The sequence below is a fragment of the Carlito syrichta genome, unplaced genomic scaffold (genome assembly GCF_000164805.1).
Source record: "Carlito syrichta isolate Samal-C Ts95f unplaced genomic scaffold, Tarsius_syrichta-2.0.1 Scaffold290926, whole genome shotgun sequence".
In the NCBI taxonomy this organism is placed as follows: Eukaryota; Metazoa; Chordata; class Mammalia; order Primates; family Tarsiidae; genus Carlito; species Carlito syrichta.
In genome coordinates, this window is record NW_007235022.1 from 1,712 (window position 1) to 21,626 (window position 19,915).

The 19,915-nt window shown below is 35.7% G+C and overlaps 1 protein-coding gene across 1 annotated transcript in view; it reads right to left on the reverse strand.

The window, feature by feature from the left end:
* Positions 1–15,603, reverse strand: part of LOC103256655 (olfactory receptor 10R2) — a gene marked incomplete at its 3' end in the record, with an annotated part of 17,311 nt that extends 1,708 nt beyond the window's left edge. The window contains exon 1 of the mRNA XM_008054461.2: positions 15,553–15,603. Within this exon, the coding sequence (XP_008052652.2) occupies positions 15,553–15,603 (51 nt within the window). The remainder of the gene's footprint in view (positions 1–15,552) is intronic.
* Between the last annotated feature and the right edge of the window lie 4,312 nt (positions 15,604–19,915).

The following is a 19,915-nucleotide window of genomic DNA, read 5'->3' on the forward strand; positions in this document are numbered from 1 at the left end:
GCCAGGGGAGGGAGGGGGCCACATTACATCAATAAGTGTACCTGATCTCAAACCAGGAGCAGTGAGGACCAAAGGGAGGCCCAAACTTTACCTGTACAATGACCCATTGTATACCTAAATCTGAATCGTACACCACATCTTTGAAGTAAAAAAATTTAAAAAATAAAATAAATAGTACTCAGTCTATTCAAGGCTCGGCTCTTAGTGTTTAGCATATATTATACAATTTAATTTTTATAACAACTTTAAGATATCCCTGGCAGTAGTGTGAAGATTGGTTTGGGGACAACCAGACTTGAAGTTGTTGCAGTAATCCAAAGGAGATCGGACAATACTGTGGAAATGAAGAAGGACTGTGATTGAGGAAATTTAGCTAGTAGAATCTATAGGGCTTAGTCACTGACTTAATGAGTGGTGTAACAATTTTAAAAAGATGATGAAGATGACTTCCATGTGCTTGGCTTGCCTGCCAGGATGGATGGAGTTAATATTCACTAGCATAAAGCATGAAGGTGGCAAAACAAACTAGGGAGCAGAAAATGACAAGACAGGAATAGCCATTCATAAGACAAATGTTTCTGACATGACAGACACTATATAAGACCTTGGGTTGAAAAGGTTCTATCTAATACATCAATTCTTGACAACTGGGAATTTTAATTCCTCGCAAAAAATAAGAAATAGTAGCTATATCCCCAAAACACAGGCAATAAAGGCAAAAATAAGTAGATGGAATTACACCAAACTAAAAACTTCTGCACAGCAAAGAGAACCATCAACATACGAAAGAGGCAACTGATTGAATGGATAAAAATACTTGCAAACCATATATATGATAAGGGGTTAATGTCAAAAATATATAAGGAACTTAAAGAACTCAGTGATAAAACAACAAATAATCCAATTAAAAAGTGGGCAAAGAATCTGAATAGACATTTCTCAAAAGAAGACATATAAATGGACAACAGGTATATGAAAAAATGCTCAACCTCACTAATCATCAGGAAAATGCAAATTAAAACACAGAGATATCACCTCACATTGTTGGAATAGTTATTATCAAATAGATGAAAGACAATAAGTGTTGGAAATGATGTGGAAAGAGGGAATGCTTACACATTCTTAATAGAAATGTAAATTAGTATAACCATTATGGAAACAGTTGAAGTTTTCTTGAAAAGTTAAAAATGAAACTATTGTATGATCTACCAAGACTACTACTTGGTATATATCCAAAGGATATGCAATCATTGTGTCAAAGAGCTACTTGCATTCTCATGTCTATTACAGCATGATTTATGATAATCAAGGCATAGAATCAGCCTGTTTCTATCAATGAATGAATGGAAAAAGAAAATGCATTATATACACACAATAGACTGTTATTTGGACTTAAAGAAATTCTATTATTTGCAACAATGTAGATGAACCCAGAGAACATCAATTAGTAAAATAAGCCAGGCACAGAAAGACAAAGCATTAATAATCTCACTCATATGTGAAATCTAAAAGAGTCAAACTCATAAAAACAGTAGAATGGCAGTTATCAGAGGCCACAGTGAGGGGAAGGAGGGGAGACATGGGCTAGAGAGTTGTCAATATGTTGGTTAAAAGGTACAAGATTTCAGTTAGATAGAATAATTTTTAAAAATATATTGTACATTATTGTGACTGTAGCTAATAACAATCTATTGTATACCTGAAAATTAATGAGAGTAGATTTTTAGTGTCCTCACCACAAAAATGACAAGTATGTGAGGTAATGCATGTGTTAATTAACATGATTTAGTGATTCTACAATACGTAAAGAATACCAAAGCATCATAAAAATTATATTGTACATCATAAATATGTATAATCTTTATTTGTCAATTAAAAATACAAATTTAAAAAAACAGTTATACTGAACTTCTTTGATTACCTCCAACTTATTTCACTCCTGCTTCAGGGTGCACAAACCAACCACTTTATCTGATGACTTTCACTTGTCGCTCATGTTGCAGGATAAATGTCAATTCCTCTGGGAGACAAACCCCACACCATTCATTCTAAATTAGATTTCTTTTTTCACTTTTTCCACTCAGCCCTGCATGTAACATGTAGTTTTCCTTCAATAATAGACTTAAATTAGTGATAAGATATTTTTCCCTCAGCTTATCTGTTTACTGGGAATGTCTCATAAGGTCTACGAAGGGAGAGACTGTATATACATATATATATCAGGTAACTAAAATGGTATCTGGTACATGTTAAGAAATGAATAAATATTTGTTGATATAAAAGATATTATAAAAATAGGTCGTAGGTGTTATGAGAACACAAAGACGAGCCTAATCCCATTGGCAGGGTGCTGCAGGCAGACAAGAGAGGGCTTAGCAGGTAAGTGATAGCCGAGATTGTCTTGAAATATGGTATTAGGAATATAAATTAAATAAAGAAGAGAAACTATTTCAAAGCAGAAAAGCAGCACATGAAAATACAAAATCATGTCACTTCAGGGACCAGCAAATTGTTGGTTAGGTTCACAGTGCACAACTGAGCACATTTAGGAAATGTATAATAACAACATAAGAAATTACAACACTGAAGAGGAAGGTGGAAACTAGATAATAAACTCATGCTACTGAAGGACTCTTGGTTTAATCTTTTGTGGCTACAGAGTCATTGGAAGGTTTTCCATGGATTTTCTGGCCATTCTCGGACTCCAGTCATCTATTAATATTAATTATTATTATTATTTTTTTGCTTAGAACTACTTGAGATATTTCAGCAATTATGCAATGCTATTAGCTTCCTTGAAGAGAACAAATTAGTATGATGTTCAGGAACTACATGTAGAGATTAAGACAAGGTAGTATGGGAAGGACACACACATATGCATAGCGGAGGAGACTAGCTGTTTGACTGGAGTTGAAGGAGGGGTGACACAATTACTCTTGGCCAGCAGAGTTGATGTGTTACTGGGCTATGTACACCCCCCATCCACTGAATTCAAGTCCAGTACAGCACAAGGACTTGCCCAAGGACTGCAGGTCTTGTAACCTGACTGCCTCTCAAATTTACTTTGAACTCTAGGCCACTTTAGTGAGCCAGTGGTGGAGTCAACCAGTTTTCTCCTGCCAGGGCTGATCTAAATGCTCTTTCCATGGACACCAGCAGAATGTTGCCATATGTTGAGTTCTGCTGTAGCAGGGCAGCACTGATTTCCAGTGCAAAGTTTCACAAACACTCTCTCCCAAGCACATAAACTTTTCTTCTGCATTGTGCTGCTGGGGGTTGGGGAAAAGGTGGTGTAGGCACTACAAGACTATCTTATCTACCCTCTTCAACACCTCTGTCCTTGCTATTATGCTAAAACCAGGTACTATGATAACTCATCTGACTTTTTGGATTTTTGTGAAGGTGCTTTCTTAGATGGATAGTTGTTCAATTTGGTTTTCCCTTTGGTGGGACAATTGCTGGGTGGGGGGTTCTGTTGGGCTGTCTCACTCCCATAAATTGATCCTTTTATCATTATATAATGACTTTCTTAGTCTCTTGTTATTGTCTTTGTTTTAAAGTGATTTTTACTTAATATAAGAATAGCCACCACTGCTCTTTTTGGTTACCATTTAAATAGACTATCTTTTCCCATTCTTATACTTTCAGTTTATGTGTGTCCTTAACTGTAAAGTATGTCTTTTGTACGCAACATGCAGTTGGATGGTGGTAACAATTTAACTTCAATGTCATATATGACTCTATATTTTTACTTCCCTCCCATATGTTATCTATGTCACTATTTACATCTTTTTTATATCATGTTGTATATTCATTACCCAATTCATTTTTAAATTTTTGTCTTTTAAAGTTTGTTAGAATTGCAAGTAGCATACCATTTACAGCATTATATAACGTAATTGCAATATTTACATGCCACTATTACAATTTTACAGTATTCTCTATTTGTCTATATACAGATTATCTCTGACTTATAGTGCTCTGATTTACCATTTTTAACTATATGATGATGAAAAAGTGATACATATTTAGTGTGCTTCTTGACTTATAATGGGGTTATGTTCCATTGTAAGTTGAAGATATTATAAGTTGCAAACAAGTTTCAACTTATGATATTTTCAACTTGTAATAGGTTTTATCAAAATGTAAATTTCTCATAAGTCAAAGAATATCTGTATTTACCTTGACCAGTGAGTTTTATACTCTCATATCCTTTTATGTTTCTGTTTGACTTTCTTTTGTCTCAACTTAAGAAATTACCTTAGCATTTTGTTTAAAGCAGTTGTAGCACTGATAAAGTCAACTAGCTGTTGTTTGTCTGGAATATTCTTTATCTCTTCATCATTTTTAAATGATAGTTTTGCTGGGTATAGTATTCTTGGTTGCCAATTTATTTTTTCACTTTGAATATATTATTCTGCCCTGTCTATTCTGCATGGTTTCTGCAGAGAAACACACTAACGTATTATAAGGGCTGTTCTGTATGTGACAACTCCTTTTTCTTTTTTGGTCTTATAAGTCTTTATCTTTAATTTTTGACAATTTGATTACAATGTGTTTCTGAGTATATTTCTTTGAATTTAAGCTGTTTTAAGTCCCTTAGGTTTCTTGAATTGGGACATCCATTTCCATTACCCCCATTTGAAATATTTTCTGTCATTATTTTTAAATATAAGCTTTCTATTTGTTTCTTTATCCCCCTTCATATTGTCTATATTGCATATATTGGTTTGTTAAATAGTATTCCATAAGTCTTGTAGGTTTTTTTTTTTCACTTTTTATGAAATTCTTTTTTGTATTTTGCTTTTATGACTGCATAATTTCAAATAACTTGTGTTTAAATGTGCTGATTCATTCTTCTGCTTAATAAAATCTGGTTTTCAAAGATTTTAGTCAGTTTTTCAGTTTAGTCATTATATTTTCTTAGTCTAGAATTTGGTTCATTTTTACAGTTTCTATATCTTTGATTAGTTATTTGTGTTCTCATATAACTCACTGAGACTCTCTAAGGTAATTACTTGAAATTACTTGTTAGGTAATCCATAAATCTTCATTTCTTTAATGCTGATACTAGAGGTTTATTTTGTTCCTTTGATTAATTTGTATTTCCCCAATTCTTCTAGTTTTGGAGTACTATCTATGCATTTGAAATAACAGCCATTCCTCCCAGGTTACAAAAACGGTTTCAACAAGAAAATATCCTAACCAAAAAGACTGGTTAGACAATAAGCCTGGTTAGAGTTTCTCGTTGCTTCTACAACATTTTCTGTGAATGTATGTGTGTGTGTGTTTTAACCATTGTGTGTAGATTCTTAATTAAAGGGATTTACTGGTTCCCTTTTTTTTTTCTTTTTGGTCAGGAGATTGTAATCTTTTATCCCTCTGTGTCTTACTGCTGTATTATCAGCCAGAACATTGAAACATACTCCACTCTCTTCTTCCTTCCCTGTGGAGAAGCCTCAAATTCTTTCTTTCTCCCAATCTCACTGACCAGTACTTGGTGCAGCAGGTCACACAGTACTTTTTCTTTGTTCTTAGTTGCACACACCAAACTATAAGAATTCCATCAGCTCTCTGAGTGAAGTGAGACAGAAACCAGTTCCTCAGACAGTGCACCAAAAGACCAGGCATATGAGAAGCAGATTTCACTCCTCTCCCACCCTCCTGGTAGAAAATCCTCAGGTTCTGTGTTTTATTTTTCTTTTATTTTTCTGTGTTTTTTTGGCTTGCAGAACTGTGCTGGCTTTCAGTAGACCACCACTTCCCCTTTTCTTTTGTTCCTAACTACCCAGGCATCTAAGCTATGCTGGTTCTGTCAGGAATCCAAGTGTAGTATAACAGTAAATTATCTGTTCATCAGTGTACTGAAAGGTTGTGACATTGGAGGCATGCTTCACTCTCTATTTTCCCAACAGATAAGGAATAAGCAATGATAATCTCCCTGCTAACTTTTACTGGCTTGGTTAAGGGACTGAAATGGGTAAAATGAAATTACTCTTCTTTTTTATTTCAATGTGATTGTTGTCAGATTTGTGCTTATCTGAAATACTACAGCTGAATTATTAACTGAATTATCTCTATACATTAAAAATTCCTAGAAAAGTGTAATTTTTTTGCTTTATTTATGGGTACTCTAACATTTTTAAAAATATTCTTATATTTATTTACTCAAATATTTATAATTTCAATGCTCCTTATTCCTTCTTGATAATAGGTTTTTAATATCTATACTTATTAATATTATCCTGGAACAAGGATAGTATATTTTTCTGGAACAAGAATAGACTATTAGTACTGATGATAATAATTTTGGTTTTTGTTGATCTTATTCTTCTGGCATTATGTGATGACAGTAAATTGTCACGTTTTACATATGAGGGTCTGTATTTCATAAGGAGAACCTAAAATTAAAAATCTCGAAGCCTATGTAGGAGTAGAGAGTTGTTAACTTCACCTACTGAGGGAGAGAGAGGAATAATTTCTTTATCACTATTTGTAATCTTTTAGAATATAAACAATAGGATTTATAGTTCTGAGTTTCATTTCCCTTTGAAAAATAAGCACCTCACTTTGGAAAAGTAAATCTCTCATTAATTATCTAAATATTGATTGCATCCCAAAATTTGTCCTTTAAGCTAGGTTGCAGAGTTTTTTTCCTTTTTCTATCTTTCTTTCTTTCTTTTATTTTCTTTTCTTTTAGTTTATTTTATTTTAACTCAGAAAAGTTCTAGACATGGTGACATGTAAAAATATTAATTTCCTTACTCCTGCCTCTTGGAATTTCTAACTTATATAATTTCCCTTTACCCTGACTATATTCCCTTAGTATTTCAAGTAGTACAAGTTTGTTTGTGACAAATTCTGTTAGTCTTCTATTGTATAAGACATATTTATTTTGCCTTTAATCTTGAAGAGTATTTTCAGTGGAAATATAATCCTAAATTGGTAATTTTATTATTTTTCATCTTTTAAAGTGATGTTGTATGGTCTTCATGCTTTTTTTATATGTAGCTTTTTAGAAACATTTATTTATTATTTTTCTCTTTTAACTTTTTTATTTTAAAGGTGTGGAGTATAATTTAGGGTTTTTGTTGTTGTTTTGTTTTTTGCTGAGGATTGTTTGGCTATTCATGGTCACTTATATTTCCATATGAATTCCTGTACTGTCATTTCCAGGACTGAGAAGAATGCTGCTGGTAATTTAATGGGCATTGTGTTAAATCTGTAGATTGCCTTGGGTGGGATGGATATCTCAACAATGTTGATTTTTCCAGTCCATGAACATGGAATATTTTTCCATTAGTTTGGGCCATCTTTGATTTCTTTGGTCAGTGTTTTGTAGTTTTTGTTGTAAAGGCCTTTCACACCTCTGAATAGAAAGATGCCAAAGTATTTGATTTTGTTCTGTGGCAATTGTGAATTTTTATTTGAGTTTCTGTTTGTTTATTGTTAGTGTATAGAAATGCAACTGTCTTTTGCACATTGATTTTATACCCTGAGACTTTGTTAAAGTCCTTTCTCAGTGCAAGGAGGTTTTTAACAGATTCTTTTGGATTTTTGAGGTATAGCATCATATCAAAGAAGGATAACTTGACTTCCTCTTTTCCTATTTGGATACCCCAATCTCCTTCTTTTGTCTGATTGCTCTAGTTAGGACTTTCAAAACTATGTTGGAAAAGGGGATTGAGAGTGGGCATCTTTGTCTCATTCCAGCTTTCAGGGGAAATGGTTCTAATTTCTGTCTGTTTAGTGGTATGCTGGCTGTGGGTTTTTCATAGATGGCTCTTAATATATTTTGAGGTATGTTCCATCTATGCCTAGATGTTTTAATAAGAGGGAAAACAGATGTACCAACTGTAAAATAGAAATAAACACAAAGAAAGAAAAGATGTTTAAAAATCTAAAACATACAATCATATAAACACACAAACTGACAAAAACCCTCCTATTGATGTAGTCTCCCTCAAAAATACATACACAAATAGAAGGTCTAAAAAAAACAGTAACAAAATAAAAGAAACAAAACAAGTAAGAACACATATTCAAAAACAGAAAGAGAGAAAAATACTAAAACAAAAAACAAAATGAGCAAAACAAGCAAAAAAAAAAAAAAAAACTTGCTCTGAGGTCATTCCTTTGAAGTCCAACTTCCTTTCAGCTCTGGTCTCCAGCCCCTCCCCTCTGCTCCCAGTGCAGGCTGATAGTGTTGCTTTTAGCATGGGTCAGATGTCCCTGGGACTACTGTGGAGGAAGGTGGATCAGATCTGGAATCACCTGGTTTGTTGCCTGTCAAGTCGCCCACTCAGATCTGACATGTCTGTCCCCACCCAGTGTGGGGGAGGGGCTTATGCCTCTCTGAGTTTGATGAGATTAACTCTAGGTTCCAGGTTGGAGGCTAGGTTCCAGGTGGAGCTGGGTGGGGCAATACAGGTCTCTGACTGGTCCCGGGACAGAGAAAATGGCTCCAGTTGGTGAGTCCTCTTGCTGTCACAGGTGATGGTGTAGACCAGGTCCCAGGATATGAGAATCAACTGTATTATGCAGGCTTTTCTCAGGAGTGTCCCAAGAACACCAGATGATCCTGCATGCCAGCAGCTCTAATCTCAGGGTTGAGAGGGGTTGCAGTCATCTCCAGAGGAAAGCCCTGGGTGCATGAACCAGAGTCTTCCCTCAGATGGACTTTCACTAACCCACCAGCACACATCCACTCATGCAGAGAGTCTCTGTGGACACTTGGTTTTGTGGAGATGCACATAGTCTGAACTGTCCTGTCTCCATCTTGCTGGAAATCCCTGGCCTCCATGCTTTCTGATGAAGTTAGCAGTCATTTTACTCATAGTTTTATTGTTGTTTTGTTTTTCTTTTGTTGTATTGTTGTTTCTTGGTCTGCTTACAAGATGCTCCCTTTGTCTTTTATCTTCAGGAGTTTTACTTTGATGTTCCTAGGATTTATTTTCTTCATATTTATCATGCTTAATAATTGCTGAGAGTCTTCAATTTGTAGACAAAATGAGACAATCTTTTTAGTCTTTAAGAAATTTTGGTCATCTTTTTTTAAAAAAAATTTTTAAAAGCTTTAATGTTTATGTAATTTCTTTCTAAGTCTCCAGCTAGAAATGTGTACGATTACTTCATACAGTTCCTCCAACAGATACTTGTTGTTTTGTCCATCTTTATCATCTTCTTTACTATTTCATTTTTCAGTTATCTTTATTCTTCTGTTAAAACCATTGATTAAAGTTTTATTTTCCCATTATGTGTTGACATTATGTAATTTGGGGGGGTTTTGGTTGTTTTCTTGTACTTTCTACTTCTCTTCTATATGATCATCCATTGCAAACACATCTTTTTTTAAATATTATTTGGACATAATTATCATACCTGCTTTAAACTCTTGGTATACTAATTTCAACATTGATTTATATCTCATAGATTTATATTGACTGCCTTCTTTTCATAAAATGGGCCATATTTTTATGGTTTATCTTATTTAAAATAATTTTGGATTTTACCTGATACCTGGTGAATATTATGTAAAGACTTTTTTAAGATTAATTTTTTTGTTCTTTTTTATTAATCAATATTTTTTATTATGATATTGTGGGGTACATTTAAAGGTTAGGTATACAAATATCCTTCATTCACACACACTTGTTGATAAGAAGTGTCTCCCCATCCCCAGACAGATATTTACTACCATTAATCACATCTCCCTCCCCCTCTCCCCTATAGTTTCCCACAACTGTCAGTCATTTTCTTTAAGTATTACTTTGGATATTCAAGGTCCACTACATGAGTGAGAACATGGGATACTCAGATCTTTGATTCTGTGAGAGATCACTCAGTATTATAGATTCTAGTTCCATCCGGGTTGCTGCAAAATTCATGATTTTGTTCTTTTTGATGGCTGTGTAGTATTCCATCATGTATATGTACCACATTTTTTAATCCAGTCATCTTTTGATGGACAGCATGGTTGGTTCCAGGTTCTTGCTATTGTGAACAACGCTGCGATAAACATACGTGTGCAGGTATCTTTTATATAGAGTGATTTGAGTTCTTCAGGGTATATTCCTAGTAGGGGGATTGCGGGTCATATGAGAGATCAATATTTAGAGCTTTTAGGAATCTCCATACTGTTTTCCACAGAGGTTGCACTAGTTTGCACTCCCACCAACAGTGTAGAAGTATTCCCTTTTCGCCACACCCTCTCCAGTAACTGTTATTTTTTGAGTTATTGATAATTACCATTTTGACTGGAGTTAGGTGGTATCTCAGTGTGGTTTTGAATTGCATCTCCTTGAAGATTAGTGAGGTTGAACATTTTTTCATATGTCTGTTGGCTGCTCGGATGTCTTCCTCTGAGAAGTGTCTGTTCATAACTTTTGCCCACTTTATAATGGGGTTGTTTGTTTTTTTGCTTTTCAGCACGTTTGAGTTCCTTTTAGATCCAAGATGTTATGCCTTTGTCAGACCTGGAGTTGGCAAATACTTTTTCCAATATGTAGGCTGTCCCCCTGCTCTCTTGATGGTTTCTTTGGCTTTGCAGAAGCTTGTCAGCTTAATGAGGTCCCACTTGTCTATCTTATCTCTTATGGCCTGTGGGTTTCAGGTTTTATTGGATGTCAGTTCCAATTTCCATGAGGGTATGTCCTTCATTTTCTAAGGTTCTTATGGTTTGAGGTTTTACATTTAGGTCGTTGATCCATTTAGAATTAATTTTTGTGTATGGGGATAGATAGGGGTTCTGTTTCAATCTTCTGCATGTGGTCAGCCAGTTTTCCCAGCAACATTTACTGAATAGGTTCTCCTCTCCCGAGTGGTAGGTGGTGGAGGCTTTGTCGAAGATGAGTTGGTTGAAAAATTGAGGTTTAGCTTCTGTAATCTCAATTATATTTCATTGGTCTATATGCCTGTTTCTGTACCAATACCAAGCTGTTTTGATGATTGTAGCTTTATAGTAAAATTTGGAGTCTGGTAATGTGATACCACTTGCTTTGTTTTTTGTTGTTGTTGTTGTTTTTGGTTTTTTTTTTTTGCTGAGGATTGCTCAGGCTATTCTTGGTCGTTTGTGTTTCCAAATGAATTCCTGTGTTGTGTTTTCTTGGTCTGAGAAGAATGTCGCTGGTAATTTGTTGGGTATTGCATTGAATTTGTAGATTGCCTTAGGTAAGATGGACATCTTCACAATGTTGATTCTTCCAATCCATGAGCATGGGATATTTTTCCACTTGTTTGTGTCATCTTTGATTTCTTTGAGCAGTGTTTTGTAGTTTTCATTGTAAAGGTCTTCCCCATTTCTGGTAGGAAGATGCCTAGGCATTTCATTTTTTTGTGGCTATTGTGAATGGAATTGTGCTTTTTATTTGGGTTTCTGTTTGTTTATTATTGGTGTAAAGAAATGCAATTGTCTTTTGCACATTTATTTTATATCCTGAGACTTTTCCAAAGTCCTTTATCAGTGTAAGGAGGTTTTTGACAGATTCTCTTGGGTTTTCACGGTAGATGAACATGTCATCTGCAAAGAGAGATAGCTTGACTTCCTGTTTTCCTATTTGAATACCCCTGATTGCCTTCTCTTCTCTGATTTCTCTAGCCAGGACTTCCAATACTATATTGAACAGGAGGGGTGAGAGTGGGCATGTTTGTCTTGTTCCAGTTTTCAGGGGAAATGGTTCCAGTTTCGTCCATTTAGGAGTATGTTGGCTGTGGGTTTTTCGTAGATGGCTTTTACTATTTTGAGGTATGTGCCCAGTATACCTAGATGTTCAAGGGTTTTTATCAAGAAGGGGTGCTGGATTTTATGAAAAACTTCTTCTGCATCTAGTGATATAATCATGTGGTTTTTTGTTTGAAATCTGCTGATGTATTTAATTACATTTATGGTTTTACGAATGTTGAACCAGACTTGCATCCCAGGGATGAAGCCTACTTGGTCATGCTGGATGATTTTTGAGATGTGTTGTTGAATCTGGTTCACTAGGATCTTATTGAGAATTTTAGCATCTATGTTCATCAAAGATATTGGCCTATAGTTCTCTTCCTTTGTTGGGTCTTTACCTGGCATGGGTATCAATGTGATGTTAGCTTCATAAAATGATTTGGGAAGAGTTCCATATTTCTCAATTGCATGGAATACCTTCAGTAGGATTGGTATAAGCTCCTCCTTAAATGTCTTGTAGAATTCTGCTGGAAAGCCATCTGGTCCAGGGCTTTTTTTGGTAGGTAGTTTTCTTATTATGTAGTCAATTTCCTTGATTGTTATTGGTCTATTTAGGGTCTCAGTTTCTTCTTTCAACCTAGGTAGGTTGTGTGATGACAGAAAATCCTCCATTTCCAAAAGGTTTTCAAGTTTGTTTCCATACATGTGTACATAGTAGTCTCTAATGATCTTTTGTATTTCTTCAGGATCAGATGTAACTTCATCTTTTGTGTTTCTGATTGTGTTTATTTGGGTTTTTTCTCTCTTTTTTTGGTCAGTCTAGCTTGGGGACTATCAATCTTATTTATCCTTTTGAAGAACTAGCTTTTTATTTTATTGATTTTTTTTGTATTATCTTTTTGTCTTCTATGTCCTGGTTTTGCAATTTTATTTTGGTGATCTGGATTCCTCTGCTGAAATTAGGGTTTTGGTGGTCTTGCTTTTCCAGCATTTTTAGGTGGCTTCTTATGCTGTTAATTTGTGATCCTTCCATTTTCTTCATGTGCGTTTGTAGGGATATAAATTCCCCTCTTACTACAGTTTTCATGGGGTCCCAGTGATTTTGGTAAGAAGTTTCTTCATTTTCATTTGTTTCTAGTTATCTTTTAATCTCTCTTTTGATTTCATCATTGACCCAGGAGTTGTTTAGCATCATGTTGTTTAGTGTCCATGTCTTTGTGGGTTTTGGGGGGACCTTGTTCGTGTTAATGTTTATTTTTATTCCACTCTGGTCTGAGAAGGTGCATGGTAAAATTTCAGTCTTTTTAAATTTGCTTATACATGATTTCTGGCCAAGTATGTGGTCAATCTTAGAGTACATTCCATGCAGTGATGAGTAGAATGTGTATTCTGTGGTCTTTGGATGGAGGGTTCTGTAGGTATCAGTTAACTTCATTTGATCAAGAGTCACATTGAAGTTTCACATCTCATTGCTGATTTTTTGTCCTGATGATCTGTCTAGGGTTTTGAGTGGGGTATTAAAGTTCCCAGCTATGATGGTATTGGAGTCAATATCTTTTTTTAGTTTACCTGGGAGCTGCTTTATGAAAGTTGGTGCTCCTATGTTGGTGCATATATGTTTAGGATAGATATTTATTGTTGATGGATTAAGCCTTTTCTCATTATGTAGTGGCCTGTATATTTTTAAATTTTTGGTAGCTTAAGGGTATTTTGTCTGAGATTAAGATTGTGACTCCTCTTTTCTTTTGTGTTCCATTTGCCTGAAAATTTGTTTCCCATCCTCTTACTTTGAGTCTGTTAGTGTCCTTTCTAGTGAGGTGAGTCTCTTGAAGGCAATAGATTGTTGCCTGGTGATATTTTATCCATTTTGTCATTCTATGTCTTTTCAGTGGTGCATTTAGTCCATTCACATTCAAACTAATTATTGAAATGTGAGAGTTGATCCCTATCATAATATTCTTACAGAGTTGTTGTTCTTCCTGTTTGTGTGTTGTCTTTCTTTTGGTTTTAGAGTTGGATCATGTGTGTTTTTAATCTTTTGCCTGTACTCTTGTGAAGAACGTTGTTGTTCTTTTTTCCTTTTCTTCCGTGTTCAATACTTTCTTAAGTGTTTCTTGTAGAGTTGGTCTTGTGGCAGCGTAGGTTCTTAGTGATGGGATATCTGGGAAAGATTTCAATTCTCCGTCACTGATGAACCTTAGCTTAGCTGGGTAGGTTATTCTCAGTTGAAATTGTTTATCTTTTAGAACTTTGAAGATAGGGCTCCAAGGTCTTCTAGCCTGGAGAGTTTCTGTAGATAAATCTGCTGCTATTCTCATTGGTCTTCCACAGTATGTAGTCTGACCTTTTTCTCTTGCAGCCTTTAGGATTTTTTCTTATATACCTACTTTGTTTAGGTGAATTATTATATGTCCGGGAGTTGGTCTTCTCATTTGTTGTCTTGCAGGGGTTCTCTTAATCTCTTGTGTTTAAATTTTTTATCCTTGATGAGATGAGGGAAGTTTTCTTGAATGATATCATGAAATGTTTGTTCCAGTGTGACCTCTGTTTCTCTCTCTGCCTCAGAAAGGCCAATTACCCTTCGATTTGGTCTCTTGAAGTGATCATTCATCTCTTGAAGGTTTTGTTCTGTCTTTTTGAGCTTCTTTTCTATGCTTTTGACAGTTTGCATTTTTTTTGTGTGTTGATCTTTGAGCTCTGAGATTCTTTCTTCTGCTTGGCTAATTCTGCTTTCCATGCTTATTAGTTTGTTATTTATTTCCATCACAGCATTCTTTAATGCTGTTGTTTCTGACATCAGCTCCTTCCTATTTTTCTCTTGTCTCTCCTCAGTTTTTTTAATTCTCTCTATTAATGTCTTGATGTCTGGGTTTGTTGCATCTGACCAGTCATTCTTGGGGCTCTTCATTGTTTGTGTTCCAGAATCTGTTTTCTCGGTGTCTGATTTCCCAGGGGTCTGTGTGAGACCTATATTCTTCTTTTGGTTTTTCTTCATTTGTGCGATTTTTTTCCCCTTCCCTACTTTTTCCTTCCCTCCACAACACCATCTTCTTTAATTCTGTTATTCAGGGGTAGAAGGATTGCTTTTACTTTTGTTTGTTCAATCTCCTATTCTTTATGTATGCCCTCTACTTTGCTCAATTCTGGAGTTGACTGTAGATTGGGGGTGGTCTTTTTTGCAGTTTTGAGATTTACTTAAGGGGGGAGCTATGATTTAAAATCTATCTGTAGGTCCTGGTATTCACCGACAGGTGTATGGATAATCTGAAAATCACTTCCCACTGCCTTGGACTCTGTCTGTGTGGGGCTGTAGGTTTACTCCCTGAAATAAAAGGTGCTTAGCAGAGGGAAGAGAATGGAGCAGACGGTGGGGGATGAGGGAATGGAGAGAGAGAGGAGTAAGGGGGGAAACAGATGAGTGTACCTACAAATGGAGAGAGAAAACTAAACTGAAACAGATAAAAACAATAGACCATGGCTACAGACTAACCAACTCCCATACAAAAAAAAGTAAACCATACAATGATACTAACATATAAGCTAGCCAACCACCTTATTGGTGTGCTGTTTCTCTATACAAAGATATAGTTTACAGAGAGGAGAAAAGAGAAGAAAAGAAACAGGAAAAGAAAAAAAAAGGAACAAAACTGTAGGAATAGAATCAAGTCATTAAACTAACAGAACCAATCTTGCACACTCTGAGACTTTTCGTTTAAGTCCAATGTCCTTTCAGCTCTGATTTCTAGCTGTCTTATCAAGCTGGTAAATTAATTCACAGTTAGGATCAGTTGCCCCTGGCCTGCTGTGAAGTACAGTTCAGATCACTATCAGTTCCCTCAAATCTGGCCTGTGTCTGTTTTTCAAGCTTTTTCCCATTTCGGTGTTGTTACCTTGAATCGCCAGCAGGTGCTGCTATCTAAGCTGCTTGCCCCAGAGGGCATGGAGCTGGACAGGAGTCAGGCAGAGGCTGAGATGGGAGCTTGCCTCAGGGCACACGGGAGGAGACCCACAGCTGGCAGGATGTCACAGTGGCAACAAAGGTGGCAGTGATCCCAGCAGATCTTGCCTGCAGGGGCTTCAAGGACTGAAGTCAAGGATCACATCAGGCACAAGTGGCATGATGCACTATGGCCGCCATGGAGGCCGAGGCAGTGCCGGTGGCTGCTGTGTCTGTGGCTGCAGTGCCTGTCCAGACGCTGCGATGCCCCAATGGTGGCCACGGCCAAGCTCTGTGTGGAGAGCAGGCTGCTGATGATGGAATCTGCAGCCTCTGGGGAGAGAGCCAGAGACCCTCTGTATTCTCCTTTGCAGAGGGTTTCATAGACTAGACCGCCCCATTGCCATCTTGCCAGAAGTCCAAGATTAGTTTTTATAATTGTTGATCTTTATAGTGTTAGTAGGCAAGTAACTTGATGAACTCAAATTGAAATCATGGATTTTTGCATGATAGTTGCATCTGTTTAATTTTATATTTTTCAATTTCATGTTTCTGGGCTACTTTGAATATATATAGTTCAGGAGTCATTCATAGATTGGATTGAACTAAGAAATAAAATTTGAAACTGTCTTTCTCTAGTATCTCATTTCCAGGATTCTCTCATCATGTTCAGCAGTTCTGGTTACATTATCTCTGTCCTCAGATACATTATGCTAGAAATTCTGTTGATTTTATTTATGTGTCTTAATTTTCTTGAAGAGTGCTGGCTATGAGCATCATTCAAAATAAAAACCATATTGAAAATACTCATCTTGGGTACTTTGTTAAAAAAATTTAAGTCAAATTAAATTTAACAGAGTTTAATTGAATAAAGTTGATTCATGAATCATCTTCAGTCTTCTGAAACAGAGTAGGCTCAGAGACTCTAACACAGCCATGCAGTGGAAGAAATTTTATGAACAGAGCAAGAAACATAATGTACAGAAAATAGAAGTGAGATACAGAAACAGCTGGATTGGTTACAGCTCAGCATTTGCCTTGCTAAAACCAGTTTGAATAGTTGACTACACTTGATTGGCCATAACTTGATGATCGATGCAAAATTAAATTATAGTCTGTTTATACATCTAGTTTGGTTACCATGAAAGATTACAGAGAAAATTCTAGGTTGAATCCAACATATGCAAGGAGATATCTTTGGGCTAAACTTAACTTAACAATGTTCCACTTATGGTCATCCTCTCAATTTTGAGAGACAGACCAAAAGTTAGGCATTGATGTCACTTTGTCACCATTATAAAAATACTTATTTAGTTTCAAATCCTACTAGGAAAGAGCAGAACAATGGGTTTTATAAAGTACAAAAAAAGAATTTCAGGCAAATATTTTGTAATGATTGATTAGAGGGGACATCCTTCTGTGTGAATATCTTGTTTACAGGAGAAAAACAAAACCTGGTCTGTTTTAGAACCTATCTGCATTCTTAAAGTTTCAGCTTGCTTCCATATGACCCTGCAATCCCCCTACTGGGAATATACCCAAAAGAACTTAGGTCACTCTATGAAAAAGATACTTGCACATGTATGTTTATTACAGCATTGTTCACAATAGAAGAACATGGAACCAACTGTGCTGCCCATCAAAAGAGGACTGGATAAAAAAATGAAGTACGTATACACAACGGAATACTATGCAGCCATAAAGAAGAACAAGATCATGAACTTCACAGCAACCTGGAAGGAATTAGAGTCTGTAATGCTGAGTGATCTCTCACAGAAACAAAGAGCTGAGTATCACGTGTTCTCACTCATAAGTGGACCTTGAACACCTACCATATTACTATAAGAAAGGAATTAAAAGTAACTGGAAACTGTGGGGAGGGGATTGGAGTGTGGGGAGATGGGATTGACAGTAGTCAATATCTGCCTGGGGAAGGAGGGCCACACCTCATTGATAAGGGTAACTCCATGGTGAATATTTGTATACCTGACCCTGAATTGTACCCCACAATTTTAAATAAAAATTAAAAGGGAAAAAAGCCATATAAATTCAATACATAACGTTTGACTGTGTATAGACTATAAAGAGAACATGTATGCTAAAATTGTCTAAGTTCAATGTATGCCCTAATTGTCTAGGTTCACTGAGATGAATCCTGATAAAGCTCAAGTATGTATATGCTAAAAAAATAGTTTCAGTTTGATTATGCTACATTTAGCATAAGTGACTCCATTTTGGTTAGTTTTGGTTTGTTGGAATCCAGTGGATGAGCTCACCCCAAAGCAATATCCTCCTATAATTTTGTTGAAAAATTACCCCTTTTGATCAGATTCTCACTTATGCAAGAGTGTGACCAAAACCCAGGGCCTTAATACCATTCTCAGTTACCATCAATTTGTGTTTCTGATTTCAGAATGTCATTTACAGGTTACAGTGTCCTCATGGTCACACATTTCTTTGAGTTTTTGTCATTCCAGTTGAAGAGAGACCATTCAGACAGCTGCATGAAAACATTTAAAAGTTTTGAGAGGGTATTGTGCACTAGACATACTACTATTATCACTATCAGAAATACAAAACCAAGAGTTTGGAGTATGCCTTTTAGCTAGTAGTGTCTTCATGTAGCTAACTGAGTAAAATCAAGTAGATCAAAAAAATGAACTAAATAAAGAATCTACTTACTTTAACTAAACCACCTATTTGTTAACCCTCTACAACTGAATCTCTGTAATACTTGATGTATTTGTTCATATGCAACTAGAAGTGTCAGCAACTACACAGATACTTTTCTGTTTAGCAAGTAAGTAATCTAGAGCAATTCTATTATTTAGCATAACATTTGCCAGGTAGTTTAAAGTCTGTTATGAAACCATAGGCTTTTCAGTAGGATTGGCTAGAGACCCCATTATGAGGGATCAATCTTTAAACAATGTATCATTTACTCCAAACCATGAAAAAGAGCCCTAAAAAATGACACATATCTAGAAGAGTGCAGACTTCTTGGCAATGTTTTCTTCAACCTGTGATGTAGGTGAAAGCATTGACCAATGTTCTGGTTTTGACTGATTATGAAGCAACAAAAATATCATTAAAATTTCCCACTTACATTAGCCCTTCATCTTCCATCTTTCAAGATGTCCATGCATAAAGATGACTGTGAAATCCTCTCCAAATAAAAATATACACTACAAATGCACATAACAGAAAACTCATTTTCAGTCATTTTGTGCATAGAAGCATAAGCAAGGAAAAATTGAGAGATAAGAGTCTCATGATAGCAGATGTCTTGATCCATAATTTGAGAAAAAGCTGTCCATGCTCGGGATGCTGTCTGCTTCTGAGGAAGAACCTCTGTAGCTAGCTTTACCTTAGGTTCTCCAGTGTTGTGAGTTTATAAACCCAAGGTTTACATTTTTGCTGAATTGTGAATGGCAAACTCTGTCTTTCTCTGATGAGGTTCTCAAAAGACCCAATGTTCAGGGCTAACTTTTGGAGGGTTTGATTGTTCTAAGTCAATGGAACATAGAAAACTTTCTTCACTGGTGAAAATATACTTTGGCATAATGCATTAAGGCTTACAGCATTTAGTCATATGAAAGTTTAATAGTTGAAAGTATATGAAGTTTTATTTTAGGTGCTTAGGCTTTTCAATGACTATCTCATAAGGGGTCAACTTGTGGATCTAATTCTCATCAACCTGAAACATCTTTTACCAAGACAATCCAGTCAATTCTGTTAGATTTACCTAATGCTATTGTTTCTGGAATACCTTATTTAACAGTTTTTCAACTTGTTCAGTGAAACGAGTACCTCTAACATTGAAGATTTTTCCAGGAATGTTCCAGAAGAAAATACAATTTCTAATAGTTTTTGAGGTACTGTTATATCATCAACATTTTGTTATGAAAACCTATACATTTAGAAAGCATTCACTGAAAATAGCAATTGAATAATATCCCTTTATGGACGCTTAAATGGCCCATCAGACAGCAGTATTGTATGTGATATTTTGATCACCTTCCCAGGAATATGGGTTTGACAAACTAAACATTGATCATGAAAATTTTTAGCAATTTAGAGCAGTCAGCATATCAATATATAATATATATTTATTTAATTTGGATAATTTTATGTCTTCCATGATGAGTCATGGACTGCAGTTTTTAATAATAGAAATCTTTAAGGAATCAGGAATAATCAGCAGGCCACTCAGACTCTTCATGAGACTATGCTTACAATTGGACTTATATCCTCTTAAGCACCAGTTTTGTTTCTCCAATTTAGGTGCATAACATAGTTTATTAAATGGGTTATCA